Here is a 20,279-nt window from a genome sequence, read left to right as displayed (position 1 = left end):
ATATTACTGTCCTGGAATACAACCTACTGCATATGCAGGCATCCATCCAGGCCCTCTCTGTCACCCCTGTATGGCTCCATTTCCTTCCTCACTTCCCTGCAGATTTAGCCTTTTGTTCTGTATGGAAAATGAAGGAGAAGGATTTAGCTGTGTCTGCTGTTTCCTTCCTCCACCCAGCACCATGCAGGGGAGCTTCCCCAGGAAAGCCTGATTGGATTCCAGATGAAAAGGCTGCTAGAGTGAGAACTCTTCATGGCTGTGACTCCCAGGAGCTTCATTGATACTATCACATTTGCCTACTCTTGGCCTCCAGCAAGTAATAAAAAATGCCAGTTAATTTTCCTAAAGGCTTCTGCCTGAGGTATGCAACATTCTGGACCTTTGTCTCTCTGAAGGCACCTGTCTCTCTTCAGATTTTATGAGGCCTTTTTGCCTTGTGACAGACAGTATTCTGATTCAGTTCACCATAAGTCACTAATTTGTAGTCTGTCAGCTTTTCCCACCTTGCTATAAAGTATGAAGGATAATTCTTTTCAGCTTTCAACATTTCTGAACTCAAACCAAATAATAGAGTTTTAAAAGATTGCCTCTGGTGCTCAGTGATAATTTATGTTAAGCTGTACAGTTAAAACAGTCATGAAACTTTTTTTTGGCTAATAAATATGACTTGGTTCAAATAATGCTTTAAGAGGTGTGTTGTCAGCCCTGACTGGTGTAGCTCAGTGGGTTGGGTGTCGCCCTGCAAAGGGAAAGGTTGCCAGTTTGATACCAGCCAGGACACATGTCTGGGTTGTGAATCGGTTCCCAGTGGGGGCCTGCAAGAGGCAGCCAATTGATGTTTCTCTCTCACACTGATGTTTCTCTCCCTCTCTTCTCCCTCCCTTCCCCTCTATCTACAAATAAATAAAATCTTTTTTAAAATGTGTTTTCAGATATTTTTCCTAGGCTATAGTAGTTTATGCTCCCACAGTATGTCTATTTCCTCATATTCTAGATATCACAGGATATCAAACTTTTTGATATTTATGAATTTGTTTAAAAATATATCTCAAAATAGTTATAGTTTTAAACTTTAATTGAATTGAAAAGATACAATTGTTTTTTTTTTTTGTTGTTGTTTAATGGCCTTTCCTGATACCCTTTTAAATGAATATAAAGTGTTTAAGTTTTTTTCTGGGAATTTTATTTTTAAGATTATTTTATTTTATGTTATTTTTTAGATGGAGGGGAAGGGAAAGAAACATTCATAAGTGAGCGAAACATCAATTGGTTACCTCTTGCATACCCCCAGCTGGGTACCTGGCCAGCCACCCAGGCATGTGCCATGATTGGGAACCCAACTGGCAGCCTTTTGGTTCTTAGGCTGGCGGTCAGTCCACTGAGCCACACCAGCCGGGGCACTGATAATTAATTTTAATAAAATTAACTGCAACATTAAATATGCAACATGATTTTATAAAGGAAGACTTAACCATTGTGCAACAATACTGCTTAATGCTGTCAAAATGTGGACTTTAAGGTTTTATTAATTTTTGTTAATAAGTATACATTCTCCAGTTAAAAATTTCCAATTTAAGCTGATTTTCAATTTTATTGTACATTGTTCCCATGTGAAATTTAAAGCAGTGTTCTTAAAGGAATGTATTAAGTAGGTCGCGCCGTTAGCCCTGATAGTTGAATATTGCAGAAACCTGAGAAATTGCTGTGTAGTTTAAAACATGTTACTTTCAGGTGTTATATTAGTACTATATTACATATTACATGAGCATTGAGACCTGATGATTAAGTTATGGTGTCTGAGGGCCCTCTGTAAGCATATAGGCAAGTTGTTTACAACTATATGACATGCAAGTCTGTTGTTTTATAACCTGGCTTCACACTACTTATTCTTCCTACTTATCCATCTCTCATTTCTTCAACCATCCTTTACTCTGGTCGGGTTTAACATTGTAATATTTTCAAATATTCCTTGCTATATTTTTGCATGTACTATTCTCTAGAATTCTCATCTTCCTTTTTCTTGGCATACATGAAGGCCCAGATCAGATATCACCTTTTTTCCCCCAAGTTGTTGGTAGCTACTGTAGTCTGCATTATTTAATTATTTGCTCTCTCTCTTCATCTTTGCTTTCCAAGTACCTGATATATTGCTTGGTATACAGTAATACATTAAAAGATTTAAGAGTTCAAGTTGACTCAGTTCACTTAGAAGTAAAATTTAAAAGATTTAAGAGGTATGTATAGTTTGTTTTGGAATGTAAATCACTTTAGAAATCTTTGTCAGATTATTGTTCTGTTTATCAACAATCTTTGGATTGATTTGTTCACCAGGTTTCTAAGCTTATGTAATATGTAAGATGTACTTATGTCCATTTGATTAATTACCATTAACATTGTGTGAAAGATTGATATTTTATATGTGTGTTTTGATGTTGTCTTGTGATAAAAACTTAATGAATTTTATTTGAAAGTTGTTATTTGTTTACACAGAGAATGTCCAACCACACCGATGCAGCAGGAGAAGTAATATTGGAAAAAAAAGGTTGTGCAGGAGTGATAACACTGAACAGACCAAAGAGCCTAAATGCATTGAACCTTAATATGATTCGGCAGATTTATCCACAGCTAAAGGTTTGTAATTTTCTTAAAGGAATTATATGGATAATTTAAAAAACATATCTTAATAGTACATTTCTTAACATTCTCTCCCATATAATCATTGGACTTTCTGGGATCAGTGCCCAAGCTCCATTAATTCTTGAGTGTTCAGTGCTTTCCCTGTGTAGTTAACCTGAAGCACCCCTAGTGACAGAAAGTAATTCATTGCTTCATGAGACAGCCCCTTCCACTTTTATATAGCTTTAAGTTTCTTTTTATGTTCTTCCACTCCTTATTTCTCTGACCATCTAACCAGTAATACTGGTTCTGTCTCTGGCGGTCTGAGTGTACAAATCCAGTCTGCTTCCACATGACAGCTCTTTGATTTGAACACAACTGTTTTTTAACTGCTTGGTCAGCCTTTATTAGAGAACGCCATAAGCTTTTCTATTCTAAGTGAACTGCAGGTGCAGTGGGCTAGTTGTGTTTGAAACTTGGGTTTCTATTTATTAACTAGACTAGGAATACCAACCACTTCGTGCCTCTCTTTTTTCAGCTGTGCAATAGGGATGATAATATTTCATAGGATTGTTGTGAAGATGAAGTAAAATAGTGTACCTAATATGGTCAGCCACATAGATGTTACACAAATACTAGTTCTCCCCTGGTTACCTATTTCTTAATTCTTCATTTGATGAGTCTGTCTTCCATTTTGCTGTATCTGTTTGGAATACCTTATAATGTGTCCTTAAAGGTGATAGAGAGAAATAAGCCAAGTGTTTCAGGTTAGAGTTGGACCAAAATGGAAGAAAGAAGACATTTCCATGTTAGAATGCCATATTTTTATGTGCTAATGTAGTCCAGTATTATATTAACCTTTTCTGCTTTAAAAAAAATTTATTGATTTGAGAAGGGGAGGGAGAGAAGGAGAGAGAGAGGTACAGACATCTATTTGTTGTTCCACTTATTTATGCATTCATTGGTGGTTTCTTATATGTGCCCTGACCAGGGATTAAACCCTCAACCTTGACATATCAGGACAATACTCTGACCAGCTGAGCTCCCTGTCCAGGGTGTGCATTAACCTTTTGGAAACCACAACTATCCACCTACATCTCTTCCTTGTGCATTTATATATTTATTCTCCAGTGTAGAATTTATAGAGTTCCTGTTAATTTTTCTCTCTAGTTAACTAATTTTTCATTGGTCCATTGTTCTAGTCTTTTGAATTGACATTAGCTATTGATTCGTTCATCCTATTTAATTACTAGCTGTCTTTACCAACCCCACATTACTTCTAGACTTGATCTGTGTGTTTTTACTCTGTTACTTAAAAATTTGTAGGTCAGAGCCCTATATTACCATAGTAGAAAGGTTATTGTTCTGTTTATCAACAGTCTTTGGATTGATTCGTTCACCAGGTTTCTAAACTTATGTAACATGTAGTATTATTAAGCCTGTATTTTTTCTTTTACCTTTGTCTAAAAGTTATTATGGCAAAGATTTCAGAACTATCATGAAATTTGGATCACAAAAGGTAGTCATTAGGAACTTTATTGGAATAGCTCCTAATTTATATCAGGAAAGAAAATGAAGTTGGGATTCATTCTTCTGGATACGCTTTAGAAAGCTTATGATATATGAATATATACACAGCATGGGGCAAAAGTAGTATATCCATATGCTGTATCTGTCTGTACACATTATATATATATATATGTCTATCTGTGCAAGTGGATATATCTTCAGTGAGTTTGTAGTGATAATATGCTTATACCATCTTCTTTTTAGAAGTGGGAACAAGATCCTGAAACTTTCCTGATCATTATAAAGGGAGCTGGTGGAAAGGCCTTCTGTGCTGGGGGTGATATCGTAGGTAAAAAACTTTTTTTTCTCTCACCTAAATATCTTATCCCCTCTCTACTGATGAAGTATTAACAAATTTTTGTAGTACTTCATAATTTGTGATAGATTTTAGAATTTATTTTTTTTGTTTTAAAGTTAATATATTTTCATGTAGTTAATTTAGAAAAGGGAAAATTTTAAAAGATGTAACCTTTTGTAGTTAATATTAGAAAAATGACAATAACGAATTAAAAAAAAAAAAAACTATACAAATCAGACTCATAGATACAGAAAATGTTTTGACAGTTGCCAGATGGGAGAGTTACTGGGGGAACGTGTGAAAAATGTAAAGGGACTTTGTGAAGTTTCTTGGTACTGTTTACATTGTGGCCAAATAAGTCTTTGCTGTGGGGCTGTCTTATGCACTGGAAGATGTTTAGCAGCACCTCTGTCCTCTACCCACTAGAAGCCAATAGTGGGAGATAGCCAACATACTCCAAAATCTCCCAATTAATAAAATTATTGGTGAAAGTGAAAAATATGTCTTTTACAGAAAAACAAAACAGACTTTTTGGCCAACCCAATATAATATTGTATGTCAATTATAATTGGAAAATAAAAAATGATTTAAAAAAATAACAGAAACTAAACATATGCCCATCAGATAAGAAGATTTTTGAGGTAAAAGAGATTCAACACACAATACAATCTGTACTTTCCTTTTAGAATTGATAAGCAATGGTAAGGACTGAATAAAAGAAAATAGATGAGCATTTTTTGGGGGGGGGAGCATCTATCAGGGAAAGCTTCAGGATGACAAAAAATGTTAAATCTTTCTTTTAAAAACCAGGAAAAGGAGTCTATATTTGGAACATTTTAAAGGAAGATAATATTAGAGTGCTAGAGCTAGTGTAAAATTCTATAGTCAACAATTTTTGTGTAACTTTTTCCCGTAAAAGAACAAACGTGTATGTTATACATTTAATTTGTATTTTAATAATAATTCTCATAGGACTTCAAGATAGGAAAAGGCAGATGAGCTTGCAATATATATATGGGAGAGTATGGTCTGGTAGTCGTATTGACATTGGCTGCAGTAAGAATACAGCAGATGTGAACTTTGGGTAATATTGCCATAGAAATGAAACCACTTGATACTATTTATAATTCAGATATTTACTGAGCACTTTTTTATTAAGCCTCATAGTAAGTAGTATGTTGTAGCAACATCTTTGAGAAGATATATTTCCTTTATATTATTAATAAGGATATTAATATCTCATTTACATCTCTAGTCTCACCTTTTACCATTCGCCTTCAGTCTTTTAAAACTACTTATTTCTTGATTTTATTCTTTCTTGCCTATGTGCCTTTGTGGGTACTCCTTTCTTTACTCAAACTGTGCCCTTGTCACTTTCTAGGAAATGCCTGTTGTTCAAACTTGTCTCAGACTGTGTCTTCTGGGAAGACTTCTTTTAATTATACCTCCCCTGCTCCCATTCCCATAACACTCAACCTCATAGTGAGCATAGCTGTATTTTAGTAATCTTTCTCATTAATCTGAACTTTCAAGGCAACCGTCTTATATTGCTTTCTTGTTATCTATAGCATCTAAAACAGGTGATACTTAGTAGATGTTCAATAAATGTTTCATGGTGAAATGAATGTGTCAGAAATATTTAACTACATAGAATATACGAAGTCTGTCTAGAAGGTATCCAGCCATGTAATATGAAAAAGAGAGACGTTTATTGAAAAACATACAAGATACAAGAAACATTGTACATAGGCGAAGGACGCCTCAGTCATCCTCAAAGTATGCACCTTGGGACCTCACACAGTTCTCCCAGTCGCCATCAGCTGCCCTGTTGTATTTTCCTGGATCTCATCGACAGTCTGAAATCTCTTACCTTTCAAAGGTGATTTTAGGTTTGGGAAAAGCCAGAAGTCACAGGGCCCCAAATCTAGGCTGTAGGGGTGCTGAGTCCCCTGGGTGATTTGATGTTTCGCTAAAAAACTCTGCACAAGTTGTGATGTGTGAGTGGGCACATTGTCGTGGTGAAGCTGCCAATCACCAGTGGCCCATGGCTTCAGCCTCCTGAATCATCTGAATAGTTTCCTTGTAAGAATGTTCAAGCTTAACACAAAATTTGATGCAGGTCTGCTGCTCTACTCAGTCATTTTGAATGTGATGGCCACACGGTACACATGCTCACTCAATGGCATCTACCGCCCCTACTGGCTAGGTACAGTGAAGTTGTCATTCTTTACACACGCACATTCCAGTCCACACTCCTTGGCTGCCTGGTTACATCGGTGTCGTGCAAACCATTCTTGTTATATTAACAATGGCTGGACTTTTCCAGACAGACCTCGATATATATTTCTCTCTGTGTGTATGTATACTTTGTATTAAGATGTATTGTTCAGGTGCTACAGAAAATAGTTAAAATGCATTTTGTAGCAATATATAACTTCTAATTTAAGTGTAACACTTTGTAAGAAGTTCTTAAGACTTTTTGCCTTAATGTTTTGACATTGGATTATGGATCTGGGGCTAACTATAATGTGTCTGTGACATGGGCAACTTTAAAACATTAACAGATCATTCCAGAGTTTCTCCTAGAAAACACACTTAAAAAGTTGTAATCCTTTTCTTTTTCTCCTTTTTTTTTGGTAGCAATCACAGAAGGTGCAAAGGCAAACCAGAAGATAATGCAGGATTTCTTCAGAGAAGAATATATGCTAAACAATGCCATTGGTATGTGTGCTTTGCTGAGAGCTTTGAAAATGAAATCAAGAAAAGCAGCACAGTATGAATTATTAAAAATGTAATCAATAGATGCTCTTATTTAATCTTTACTATGTGCCAGGTTTAAATACATTTGACTAACCTATTTTGTCTACTCATTCCAAAATAGTTCCCACTTTCATATTAGTAGGCTCTGCTTACCTACTCTATGTCATTCAGTCAATATAAAAACATAATTCTGATCCTGTGACTGGCTTTCTTGGAAAACAAAAAATGTGGGTCCCAGTTTTCTGTGTAAAATGAAGTATCATTTCCTAATACTTGCAGAACGTTGGGAGGAAAATTTCTTTATAGTTGATATTCCATATTTTATTGGAAGTAAAGCAGCAGTTTTACCAAGCATGTGTTTCAAATGTTAAATTATAGGACATAATAAATAAGTACATGTGTACCCACCAGCCCAGAATGAAGAGACATTAGTATTTTATTTTGCTTGATGTTTTACAATTTACATAAAAGAAATATAATTCTACAAGGTTTTAAATTATAGTTCAGCTTACTTTGTTGCTTTCCTCAGTGCCGTTTCTTTCTCTCCCCAGGAGCAACCATTATCCCTCCTCAGAAGCAACCATTGTCATTAATTTGTAGTTTATCCTGCTAGATCATACTATATATTTTTACTATATAGTTATGAGCAAATAATATAACTTTTATTTTGAAATTTAATTAAATATTACCTTAATGTATATATAACCTAAGTTTTTAATAATGTGGAATGTAACTGTTCCATAGCAGTCAATATTATGAATATATTCCATATTATTTATTCTGCATTAATGGATATTTTAGATTTCAGAATTTTTACCTGTATAAATTGTTGTACCTTCTTACGTGCCCCCTTCATGTCCATGTGCAAAAGTTTCTGTAGAAAATAATAGAAGCAGAATGGATGGATCATAGAGTTTATACATCTTCAATTTGTTTCCAAATTCTTCTTCAAAAATCCAAGACTTTATTTTCTACTCATTCTTTTAATTATTTTTTGTTAAACTTTACATGTTTAATGTTTTATTGTGGCTTTAATTTATATTTCATTGAAGAGTGGTGAGGTAGAAGGTGTTCTCTTATGTTACTCAAGCATTTAGATTTTATTTTCATTTTTATCCTTTGTTCATCTTTCTATTTTTTGTCTCTCTGACTTTGTAGGTCTTTATGTATTCTGGATTTTTCACTTTTGTAGATCATACCTATTACAAGTCCATTTCCCTCAGTCTGTTCCTTTAAGTTATTTTTTGATATATATGTTTTTATTTGATGAGATGCAATGTACCCAATTTTTTTCTTTTGTGTTTTCTGCTTTTTAAAGATATCTCCTTAACAGAGGTTATTAAGATGTTCTTTCATATTTTCTTCTAATAGTTTGAATATTTTGTTTTATATTCCTAAGTCTTTAATGTACTTGAAATTTTTTTTTGCACATGACATCTAACTTCTATATTTGAGCTAGAAAGCCAGATGTTGCCATACCTTTTATTAAAGTTTATTTGCCTCCCTCATTGATTTTAATGATACCTCTGTTTATATCAAGTTCTGATATATGACCAGATATGTTTGTGGGCTGCTTTGTTCATTGATTTATTTGTTTGTACTTAATGATGAGAAACTACAGTGTCAGAATTATTATAGCTTTAATGTATGTCTCAATGAGCTAGGACAATTTGCCCTTTTCGAATCTTCTTGGCTGCTCTTGGACTTTTGATTTTTCGTATGAATTTTAGAATTATTTTGTCTGGTTCCACAAAAGATTCTATCGAGATTTTGATTGAAATGATAATGAGTTCTAGATTAATTTTGGGGAAATTAGTATCTCTGATACTGAGTCTTGCCATCCATGAATGTAGCATCTTTTTGTTTATTCCTGTGGAAGACTTAAAAAATTATGAATTACAATTTAAATACTATAAAATTAACCCATTTTAAGTTTAAAATTCAATAACTTTTAGTAAACTTGTGCAACTATCACCATAAACCAGTTTTAGAACATTTTCATCAGGTTGACTTTCATGTCCTTTCATTACGTTCTGTAATTTTCTCCATGAAGATCTTCCCTTTTAGAAGAGTTTTATTCTTTAAAAAGATTTATTTATTTTTAGAGAAAGGGGAAGGGAGGGAGAAAGAGAGGGAAGGAAACATCAATGTGTGGTTACTTCTCACATGCCCCCAACCAGGGGCCAGGCTCACACTGCAGGCATGGGCCCTGACGGGAACCGAACCCGCAACCCCTTGGTTCGCAGGCCAGCGCTCAATCTACTGAGCCACACTGGCCAGGGCAAAAGAGTTTTATTCTTAGTAGCTTATGGTTTTGTTTTTTTGTTTGTTTTGTTTTTCTTAGTTATTACATTTAATGGTAATATTCCTATTACATTTACTAATGGACTATATGGCATATAGAAATGCTTTTGATTGTAATATTATGTTATGTCCAGCAACGCGTCTGATTTGTTATTAATTCTAATGATATTTCTGTAGTTTTGGCTTTTCTACTAGGCAGTTCTACCATCTGCACATAATTTTTTCTTCATATTTCTTTCCAATTTTTATAGTTATGATTTTTCTTGCTGTATTTTGACTAGGACTTCTTTTATAATGTTGAATAATTGTAGTGTCTTATTTTTGATGTCCATGGAAAAACATTTAGAATTTCATTCTTTGGTGTAATCTTTTTCTAGGTGCTTCTTACCAGGTTATGGGTGTTACTTCCATTCTAAATTTGTTAGGGATGTTTTGTTTTGTTTTGTATTTTCAGGTGCACTCGTGGTAGTTTTTTATCCAGTGCTTGAGCATCTACTTTCTTTGACTTTTCTCTCTCTTCCTGGCTGGAACTTAGTTGAGTTTTCTAGTCATGTTTTATATATTGACTAGCTCTTCCTAACCTGAGGCTTTGTGTGGGTAGCTCATTGCATAAGATATGTGGCCCAGAATTTATTCCCAATGGAGAAAAAAAAAATACACACTCACTTATCATCTTTGACTGTAACTTCCACTGAGCTATTGACATGTCTTTTTAATTTATTTCTGGCATCTGGGGATTTCCCTTGTTTTGCTTTGAACATACGAGTAGGGGAAAGAGGCTGTTTTCTACTTCACCTCATGGGCCAAAGTGAATGGATATTTCTCACTTCTTTAAGTCTAAAAATTGTACATATTAAATTTACTTAGAATGTTCTCTTTATTTTAAAAGTTTATACTAGCACTGCCCATTAGGACTTTGTGCAGTGATGAAAATATTTTATATCTGTGCTGTGCAATATGATATCCACTAGCCACATGTGGCTAATGAGCACTTGATATGAGCTAGTGTGATCAAAAAACTGAAGTTTAAATTTTATTTAATCATAAGTTATTAAATCTAGGTACTAAATTACTATTTTAGACAGTGTCGTTCTGTACTAAATAAAAGGAGATTGAAAAAACAGCTCTAAGTAGTTTGAAAAGAGGGTTTGGTAAAATTTTAATGTACAGAGAGCCTTCAAAGTAAATTTCTGTATATTGTAATGACATTTTAGACAATAAAGAACTTGACTAATTCTGGCTTTATGTTCTACATAAATTATTCTGATATTTTGTATCTGAAATATATGTATCTCTAACTGAAGTGTGTATGTGTGTGTGTGTCTGCATTTTAATCAATAGAGAAATTTCTTTCCACTCTGGCTGGGTTGCTCAGTTGATTAGTGTCATCCCAATACGCCAAGGTTGCAAGTTTGACCTCAGGTCAAAGGACATGCAAGAAACAATAAATGAATGTATACATAAGTGAAGCAAAAATTGATATTTCTTTCTCCCTTCCTCCCTCTCCCTCTAAGAAAAGCAATCAATAAAGAAATTTAAATAAATAAATTTCTTTCCCTAGTGTCTAGGGAATTATAGTTCAAAATTGGGGTCTGTGGAAGTCCTTATGAATGTGAAATTAGATTTGTGCTTTGATGGCCTATTTGGCAAATTGAGAATATTTATAGAAGTGTTAGGTGAATCAAAACTGCAGTTTTACATTGGCTTTGGTAAGGAAGTAATGCTGGCAACAACAGAAGCTTGATGATTTACATTTATGTTGTGAGCAATTCCCTCTCTCAGGGGAAAAGGTGGAGGAGGAATACAGTAAAAGTTTATAGAATTCTTGAGCTGGAAGGGACTTCTGAGGCTGTATATGTTTTTGTCATGTAATAGATGAGGAAACTTATCTATATATTATATGTGATATGCACATATATGACATGCATACGAGGTCTGGGAAAAGCCCCGCCATTGTTAATATAATGAGAACAGTTTGCATGACGTTGATGTAACCTGGCTGCCAAGGAGAGTGGACTGGAATTGCACATGGCGTGAACAATGACGACTTCACTGTGCCTAGTCAGTGAGGACGGTAGATGCCGTTGAGTGAGTGTGTATACCGTGTGGCCATAGCATTCAAAATAACTGAGTAAAGCAGCAGATCTGCATCAGATTTTACGTTAAGTTTGAACATTCTTCTGAGGGAAATATTCAGATGATTCAGAAGACCACAGCTGGTGATTGGCAGCTGTATCACAACAGTGTGCCCACTCATGCATCACACCTTGTGCAGAGTTTTTTTGTAAAACATCATTTTGTGAAACATCAGATTTGGTGCCCTGTGATGTCTGGCTTTTACCAAAACTGAAAACACCTTTGAAAGGCAAGAGATTTCAGACCATCAGTGAAATTCAGGAAAATAAGATGGGGCAGCTGATGGCAATTGGGAGAACTGTGTGAGGTCCCAAGGTGCCTACTCTGGAGAGGACTGAGGTACCATTGTCCTATGTACAATGTTTCTTGTATCTTCTTCAATAAATATGTGTCTTTCATGTTACATGGCTGGATACTTTCTGGACAGGCCTTGTATAACTTCTTTGTGTGCATACACACATATAAACATGTATATTTATGCCTAATGCCAGTATGTCTATTGAGTATAGTTGAATTGCCAGTTAATGACAAAGCTGAGACTACAATCTGGGGCTTCTGACTTCCAGTCCATGCTTTTTCCTTTAGGCTATACTCCTCTTTGTACCCAGATACTACTTCATATGTGTAAAAAACAAATTATGTTCTTTAAAATACAACTGTGTATATAAACATCAGTGGCTTACAAGGCAGTTAATTCTATTTTTCAACAGCTGAATTAAACAAGGCTTTCGTTTATTTGAAACTGAAGTGTTGAGTTATTAAATGATAATGAACATGATCAGGATTGTTTATGGACTGACATTTTTAAAAGAACATTTTACAAGCCATACATTTAGCCTACTTTGATATCTCTTGCAAAAATTTCATTGGGAAATTACTCAGAGTTTATGTGACTTGTGATTTTTGAAAAAAAAAAATTTTTTTTAAACATTGCAACTAATTTTAGCTCTGTTTCTTTTAGATTCTTGCCAGAAACCATATGTTGCACTTGTTCATGGAATTATAATGGGTGGGGTAAGTAGTTTTACTCTCCTTGTTAATACGTGAGTTGTAATAGAAATTAAGTTAATTATTAAACAAAAGTGAAGTGATGAATATAATACAGTGAAACTCATTGAAACAAAATCATGTTAGGATTTTAGAGTCTTGCAGGTTTGGGAAATAATATTTACTTACAGCACTTTTAGACTGTCTCCACCCAAAAGAAAATGTTCTTAATTATGTTAAATGCTATTTTATTTTCTTGACTTAGCAAGCTTCTTTAACCAATAGAACTCATTGAATCTCTTTTTAAAATGTAGAGCCCCTTTTCTGCTTATAAGTAAATTGATTGCTTCCAACAGCTTTTGAAGAGAAACTGGAATGTTGAGTGTTTTATGGACTCTGAATAGTGGGGATGTGGTTGCCTATTGTATCTGTTGCACAAAATCCCACCTTAATGAAAGTGTTTGACTATTTTGTGAAGTTCTCTGAAACTACATTTATATCAGTTGACAAATATTTATTTTGAGTCTGTGCTATTGCAAAGAAGTCTTAAATGTCACTGGCCTTGAATAACTTGATGTGGAGTTAGAGAAAACATGAAATAATTACAGACAAGTAGTAAATTGTATGGCATTGACGATAACAAAAACAAACCTTTAAAGAAATGAAAGGTCAGACTGAGTTTTCATGGCAGGAAAAGTAGGATTTAGATAGGTAAGAGGAGGCTAAAGAGTAGAATTTTAAACTTTTACCTATTCCAGTATTTCAGAGATTTAGTCATTGGAAATGTAAGTCCCCCTCTTTTTCTAGTGGAACTGTGCTAGATGAAGCCTGTTGGGCACTGGGACTGGCTTAGAGCTTGCACATCATTTTGGGAGGGGATTTCACTCGCAGCTGTGGTTAGAAAGCAGGATCAAGGGATTCTTAGTGAATTCCATCCAGCTTTTGAAAATTAATCTCCTAGATCAGCAGCTCTCAACCTTGGCTATATTTTAGAATCACTTAGAGAGTCTTTAAAAATCCCAGTGCCCAGGCTTTATTCACTTCCCAGAATTATTAAATCAAATATTGGAGTGGGACCCAGGCATTTTTAAAACTCCCTGGTTATCCCAATGTGAAGGTTATGAACTGCTGATCTGCTAAGGATTCTTAACCAGTGTGTGGTTCAGTGTTATCTGTGGATCTTTTTCAGTCGTGAGACAATGGTTTCCACAGGCTAGCTTCTGTCAGAATCATTTGGAGGGCTTGTTAAAACAGTCCCCTCCACCTACCCTCATTTCCAGTTTAGTCAGTTTGAAGTGTGACCTGAGAACTTGCATTTTTAACAAGTTCCCAGATGATGCTGATGATAGTGAGACTCCTCACTTTAGGAACCACTACCATAAAGTGTTGAGAATACAGAATTTGTTATTCAAAAGGCCTTAATTTTCAGAATTTTTAATGGAATTTTATTATACTTAATTTTTAAATATCACTTATATATATTTTAACATAATATGTTAATATTTAAAAAAATTTGAACTAATATGGAAGTATGAGAGTAAGGTAGAGAAATATGGCTTAAGAAAAGGTATACAAATAATAATTGTATCATGATTCTTTTCAGTTTTCTATAAGAAAAAAATTTTAAGAAAACTTCAGCAGTCCAAAAGATGGCGCCATAGAGCTTAATTTTTTTTTTCTTTTTACTATAGAAAAATTTTTTTTTTCCAGCAAGGAAAGTGACAGTTTTACTGTCTTTTATTATCCATCATGAAGAAGAGCATAACACTTTGTAGAGAAGATGGCTAATTCTGTTTTATTTCAGAAATTCAATATTTACTCAATATTTTGGTATATGGTAAAATAAAAATGAATGTTTCTGAATGCTTCTCCACTTGGTTGAACAAATTTATGTAAGATATCATTCCACTGTTTCTGAAAGAAACAGTTTGTTTATGAATAACAATTTAAAAGACTAGTTTATTATGTTTCCTTGGGAGACCAATTTTTAATTTCCTTTACACTTTATTTTAAATAGCTGAAGTTATATTTTCTCAGTTAATATATAACAGAAAGGCAAATTTGCTTTAAAAATTAAGATTGATTTTAAGTATATATAGAACGGAGAAAAATCCTTAAATTTTTATTCTATACATGTAGTGTCACCCACATTTTCCTCCCAACTGAATTGGATTTAAAGAACTTTTATTTCCTTTCTTGCTCCCTCCCTTTCTTTTACTTTCTCCCCCTCCCTCTCTTCCATTCTTTTCACTCCTTCCAATGCATTTCACAATAGAAACAAAGTTAGCTTCCCCAAGCCAACTCAAATGTATGTGCAGTATGGTATTATTGTTGTGTTTTTTTAAGTGTTCTTAAGATGCTGCTAGCTAAAGGGTTTTGTGATCAATATAATGGAAAATTAAAAGTTTTAAGGCATATTTAGAAGGGGGTATGTTCTGATGATTACAGAAGTGGGAATTGGAATGGAAACAATGAGCCGATTCAATACCCAAATGGTTTTGTTGGGACACAAACCAGACACATGGAAAACTGACTAGTACTCGGTTAAATGGGAGCTACTGAATCAGATTAAGATTAGTTGCTGATCAATTGAGATATGTCCTTTTCTTATGAAAAGATTTAACAGTCCTTAAAGATTTGATTATATTAATGTACTTCAAAGGTCTAGAAGACATAACTGCATCTTTGTTCATTTTTAAAAGGTATTTTTTTTCTGCTGTTAGTGACAATTGACTAGATGACACTTTAAGAAACCATTTTTATTATAAAATGCTGTGTTTTTTTCTTAATGTTTAATTACTTAATAGAACCTGAGAGCTTATGAAAGAACAAATGAAATAATTTTATTATCTGAGTTAAAATTTTTAAAGTATCTTTTGAGTTCAGCTTAGTTTAGTATGGATGATATGGTAGTTCTATTTTTAATTTCTTAAGAAAACTCCATACTGTTTTTCTTAGTGTCTGTACCAGTTTTCATTCCTACCAACAATCTACAAGGGTCCCCTTTTCTCCACATCCTCTCCAGCATTTGTTGTCTCTTATTGATAATAGACATTGTAACAGGTGTGAGGTGATAATCTAATTGTAGTATTGATTTGTCTTTTCCTTATAATTACTGATGAATGCCTTTTTATACACTTCTTGACCATTTTGTATGTTTGTATTGGATCCTTTATTCACTTTTTAATTAGATTCTTTGTTGTTGTTGAGTTGTATGAGTACCTTGTATATTCTAGATATTCATCCATTATCAGATAATATTGCAAATGTTTTTTTCCTATTCCATAGGCTGCTTTTTCATTTCATTTTGTTGACAATTTCCTTTAATGTGTAGAAGCTTTTAGTTTTATGTAAGTAACATGTTTGTTTTTGCATTTTTGACTTTGCTGTTGCTGCCACACCCAAAAAATAATTGCTGATGCCAACATCAAGGAACTTACCCTCTGTTGTCTTCTAGGATTTTTATGGTTTGTGATCTTACATTCAAGTCTTTAATCCATTTTGAATTGATTTTTGTTTATGGTGTAAAATGGGAGTTCAGTTTTATTTATTTCCATGTGGATGTGAAGTTTTCCCAACACCATTTATTGAAGACACCCTGTCTTTTCCCTGTTGTATATTCATGACTCCTTTGTTGAAAATTAATTGACCATATACATGCGGCTTTATTTCTGGACTCTATTTTGTTACGTTGATCTTGGTGTCTGTTTTTATGCCAGTTTTATAGTGTTTTGATTACTATAGCTTTGTAATATAGTTTGAAATCAGGAAGTGTGATGCCTCTGGCTTTGTTCTTTTTCAAGATTGCTTTGGGTATTTGGGCTCTTTTGTGGTTCTGTACACATTTTAAGGTTGTTTGTTCTATTTCTGTGAAAAATGCCACGGGAATTTTGAGAGGTATTTCATTAACTCTGTACATTGCTTTGGGTACTATGGACATTTTAACAAGATTTAACAAGATTTTTTCAATCCATGAGCATAGAATATCTTTTATTGATGTCTTCTTTAGTTCTTTCATCAACGTCTTATTTTTTTCAGTGTATAGATCTTCCACCTCTTTGGTTAAATTTATTCCTAGGTATTCTTTTAAAAATTGTTAATGGGATTTTAAAAAATATCTTTTTTGAAAATTTATTAATATATCAAAGCACAACTCACTGTTCTGTATTGATTTTGTATCCTGCAACTTTACTGAATTTATTTATCTAATATTCTTTAGGGTTTTCTTTAAATAATATCATATCATCTTAAAGAGTTTACTTTTCCCCTTCAGATTTGGATGCCCTTTATTTCTTTTTCGTGCCTAATTACTCTGGCTAGGACTCCTAGTACTATGTTAAATGAAAGTAGCTAGAGTGGGCATCTTTATCTTATTCCTGATCTTTGAGGAAAAGCTTTCAGCTTTTCCCTGATGAGTACAATGTTAGCTGTGGGTTTGTCATATATGGGCTTTATTATGTTGTTACATTCCATCTATAGTCATATGCTGCTTAAAGATAGGGGTACATTCTGAGAAATATGTTGTTAGGCAGTTTCATCATTGTGTGCATATCATAGCATGTATTTACACAGACCTAGATGATATAGCCTACTATACACCTAGGCTATATTATATAGCCTATTGTTCCTAGGCTGTAGGCCTGTATAGCATCTTACTGTGCAAAACAACATGAGATTAAATCAAGCACAAGAGAAAATGATGCCATCAAGCGATGCAGTAGACATGAGACATATGAGACTGCTGTCAGTGGAACATAGCATACTGTTTTACAAAAAACTTGTAAAAAATAAATAGAAGGAGTATACTCTAAAATAATGACAGAAAGCATACTGTAATGCCCTGACCCATCTGGCTCAGTTGATTGGAGCATCATCCTGTAACCGAAATGTCATGGGTTTGATTCCTGGTCAGGGCACATACTAGGTTGTGGGTTCAGTCCCTGGTCCAGGCGCGTACAGGAGGTAACCAATTGATATTTCTTTCTCACATCAATGTTTGTCTTGGTCTCTCTCTCTCCCTTCCTTTCTCTCTAAAAGCAATGAAAAAGAAAAAGGTCCTTGGTTGAATATCTTTTAAAAAGTACTGTAGTATAGTATAGTAGTTAGTACAGTAAATACATAAATGAGTAACATAGTCATTTATTATCTTTATCAAGTGTTATGTACTGTACATAATTGTATGTGCTGTACTTTTATATGACTGTAGGCCACAAGTTGTGCTATAACATCTCTAGACGACAGGAAATTTTCAGGTCCATTGTAATCTTATGGGACCACTGTGGTATATATGGTCTGTCATCAACAGAAATGTACTTACGTGGTCCATGACTACATACCTAATTTGCTTAGTGTTTTTATCATGAAAAGATATTGTATTTTATCAAATGCTTTTTGTGCATCTATTGAGATTATTACATGATTTTTATTCTTCATTTTGTCAGTGTGATGTATCACATTGATTTGCATATGTTGCACCATCCTTGCAACACAAGAATAAATCCCACTTAATCATGGTCCTTTTAATGTATTATTGAATGTGGTTTGCCAATATTTTGTTCAGGATTTTCTCATCTGTGTTCATCAGGAACATTAGTCTGTGATTTTCTTTTCTTGTAGTTGCATGTCTGTTGATAGACATTATTGTTGCTAAGCCTGGTTGTGTAGATCAGGGTGACCTGATTTCAGATACATGAATATGTCATACATGAGATGAGCTCTGTGATCCTTTGCAGGTTTAGGGTGGAAGTAGCTATGCACAAGTGTGGTAAAACTAGATGTGAAGTGGATGTGCAGTAATAGAGGGTGAGCAGTCAGAGACTAAGGAGAGGTCCTGCAGTGCAATCACAAAATAAAAAGGTGTTTCAAGGTGAGAAGCAACAAGCATTTATTCGAGATTAAAAAAAGAAGAAAAAGAAAAGCTATTTGGGAAGCATTGATTCAGGTAGAAGCCCAAATCATGTTCTGGTTAGGAAATAAAGGCAATGGTTATTTATGAGAAAGCGAAGGGAACAATTACATCAATAGAAGGAAGGCATTTTTATTGCTGCTGATAACAGAACATAGTGATGCTAATTCTTAACAATTAAAATTTTTTTTTAGACCTGTAGTCATCAGTCCTGTACTTATATCTACTTTCTTGTTACTTTTGCAAATAGTTTTTTGGGGCACAGTGTTGCTTTAGGCCCAACTCAAAAGTTCCAGAGGTTTGAGGCATGAGAGGTGCAAGGCAGTTCCTTTGGCTTGGCAGCTCCAGCTCCGTTTTAAACCGGTCCTTTATTATTTCTTTGATGAGGAAAAATAATCAGACAAAGAAGGATATGAAAAAGAGACTTGTTCAGGACTGAAATATTAGTAACACAATAGAAGCTGTGCAAGGAGGAGTAGAGAGGGACTATCCCTTGGATTTCTAAGTGTATGGACAATGGGCTTATATGCATTCACTTTTTGTGTGTTCACTGTTGAACTTTCTCCAACTGTGGATGGATGTCTTTTTCTTGATAGAGAGGGATAGGTTTCCCTTTCCTCCATGGGATTCTCTCTACTTAGATTTCCTTCTGCCGTATTAGGGAAGGGTTAGGATTGCTTTTAGTTGCAGGATTTCTCATAGTAAATTTTTAGGGTCATTTGTTTTCTCAGGTAGGCACTGTGTTTTATTTTTCAAAATGGCACTGAATTATTTTTAACGGATATTTCCTGTGATGTTTAACTTGATCTCATCCTGCTCCCTAACTAGATAGAACCCTTTATTCTTTATTTCCCCCCTGACTTTTAATCCAGGATTACTAAATACAGAATTGGGAAGTGCTTCTATTTCCTTAACAGGAACTTGGCTTCATTGCTTCCCACCCCCACCCCCATTCATGATAAGGCAACGATTTTCAACCTTCATCTCATGACACATAAACTAATTACTAAAATTCTATGGCACACCAAAACAAATTTTTTTGCCAGTCTAACAAAAAATAGATATAACTTTGATTCATTCACATTGGAAGGCTATTGTGTTGGCTGTTGTCATTTTTTAAATTTACCATTCCAAGAGAAAAGAGGTCAGTGCCCCTGACCAAATAGTCAGGTATTGCATGTTTTAAAAATTCTTGTGACGCACCAGTTGATAATCACTGTTATAAGGTATTGAATTCTGGGAAGTAGAACTTTGACTTTCTAGAGTTATGGGTTGTCTTGGCAACTTTCACAACTTGGTGATTCTCAGATCTGCAGGGGGTTCTTTTCCCTTTTCCTTGGCCATTTCCTGTAGTCAGGTTGGTCAGGATTCTGGTTCATTTTGTTTTTAACTGTGAAAGCACCCTAGGTTCTTGGTAAGTGGCAGGACCCTCTCCCCTGTGCCATTCTCACCCTGCCTCCACCATGTTGAGTAAGAGATGATGAACAGGCAGAAAATTAGATATAAGGAAGATATTTAGGAGGAGACTTGGTGTGATTTGATGATGGATTGAATATGAAGGATAAAGGGGAGAAGGAGGCAAGGATTACTTAGGTTTGTAGACTGGACAGTGAAATTCATATTTCTACTCCCTGCTTTAAAAAAAGAAAAGATATAATTCACATAAAACAATGTATTTTATGTATAAAACATAGTGATTTGATA

The 20,279-nt window shown here is 34.4% G+C and overlaps 1 protein-coding gene across 3 annotated transcripts in view; it reads left to right on the top strand.

The window, feature by feature from the left end:
* HIBCH (3-hydroxyisobutyryl-CoA hydrolase) overlaps nucleotides 1-20,279 on the top strand; it is a 76,189-nt gene that overhangs the window by 13,338 nt on the left and 42,572 nt on the right. For 2 of the 3 annotated variants that reach the window (XM_090281750.1, XM_090281770.1), the window contains exons 3-6: nucleotides 2,491-2,631; nucleotides 4,390-4,474; nucleotides 7,124-7,204; nucleotides 12,645-12,697. In XM_090281750.1, the coding sequence (XP_090137876.1) occupies nucleotides 2,491-2,631; nucleotides 4,390-4,474; nucleotides 7,124-7,204; nucleotides 12,645-12,697 (360 nt within the window). Of the gene's footprint in view, nucleotides 1-206; nucleotides 362-2,490; nucleotides 2,632-4,389; nucleotides 4,475-7,123; nucleotides 7,205-12,644; nucleotides 12,698-20,279 lie in introns of those variants that run through there. The other variant, XM_090281760.1, reaches the window with a different exon arrangement.

This window comes from Furipterus horrens, unplaced genomic scaffold (assembly GCF_987537825.1).
Source record: "Furipterus horrens unplaced genomic scaffold, mFurHor1.1.pri manual_scaffold_1, whole genome shotgun sequence".
Classification (NCBI taxonomy): domain Eukaryota; kingdom Metazoa; phylum Chordata; class Mammalia; order Chiroptera; family Furipteridae; genus Furipterus; species Furipterus horrens.
Note: the sequence above shows the minus strand (reverse complement) of the source record. Positions and strands in the feature narration are given on the sequence as shown.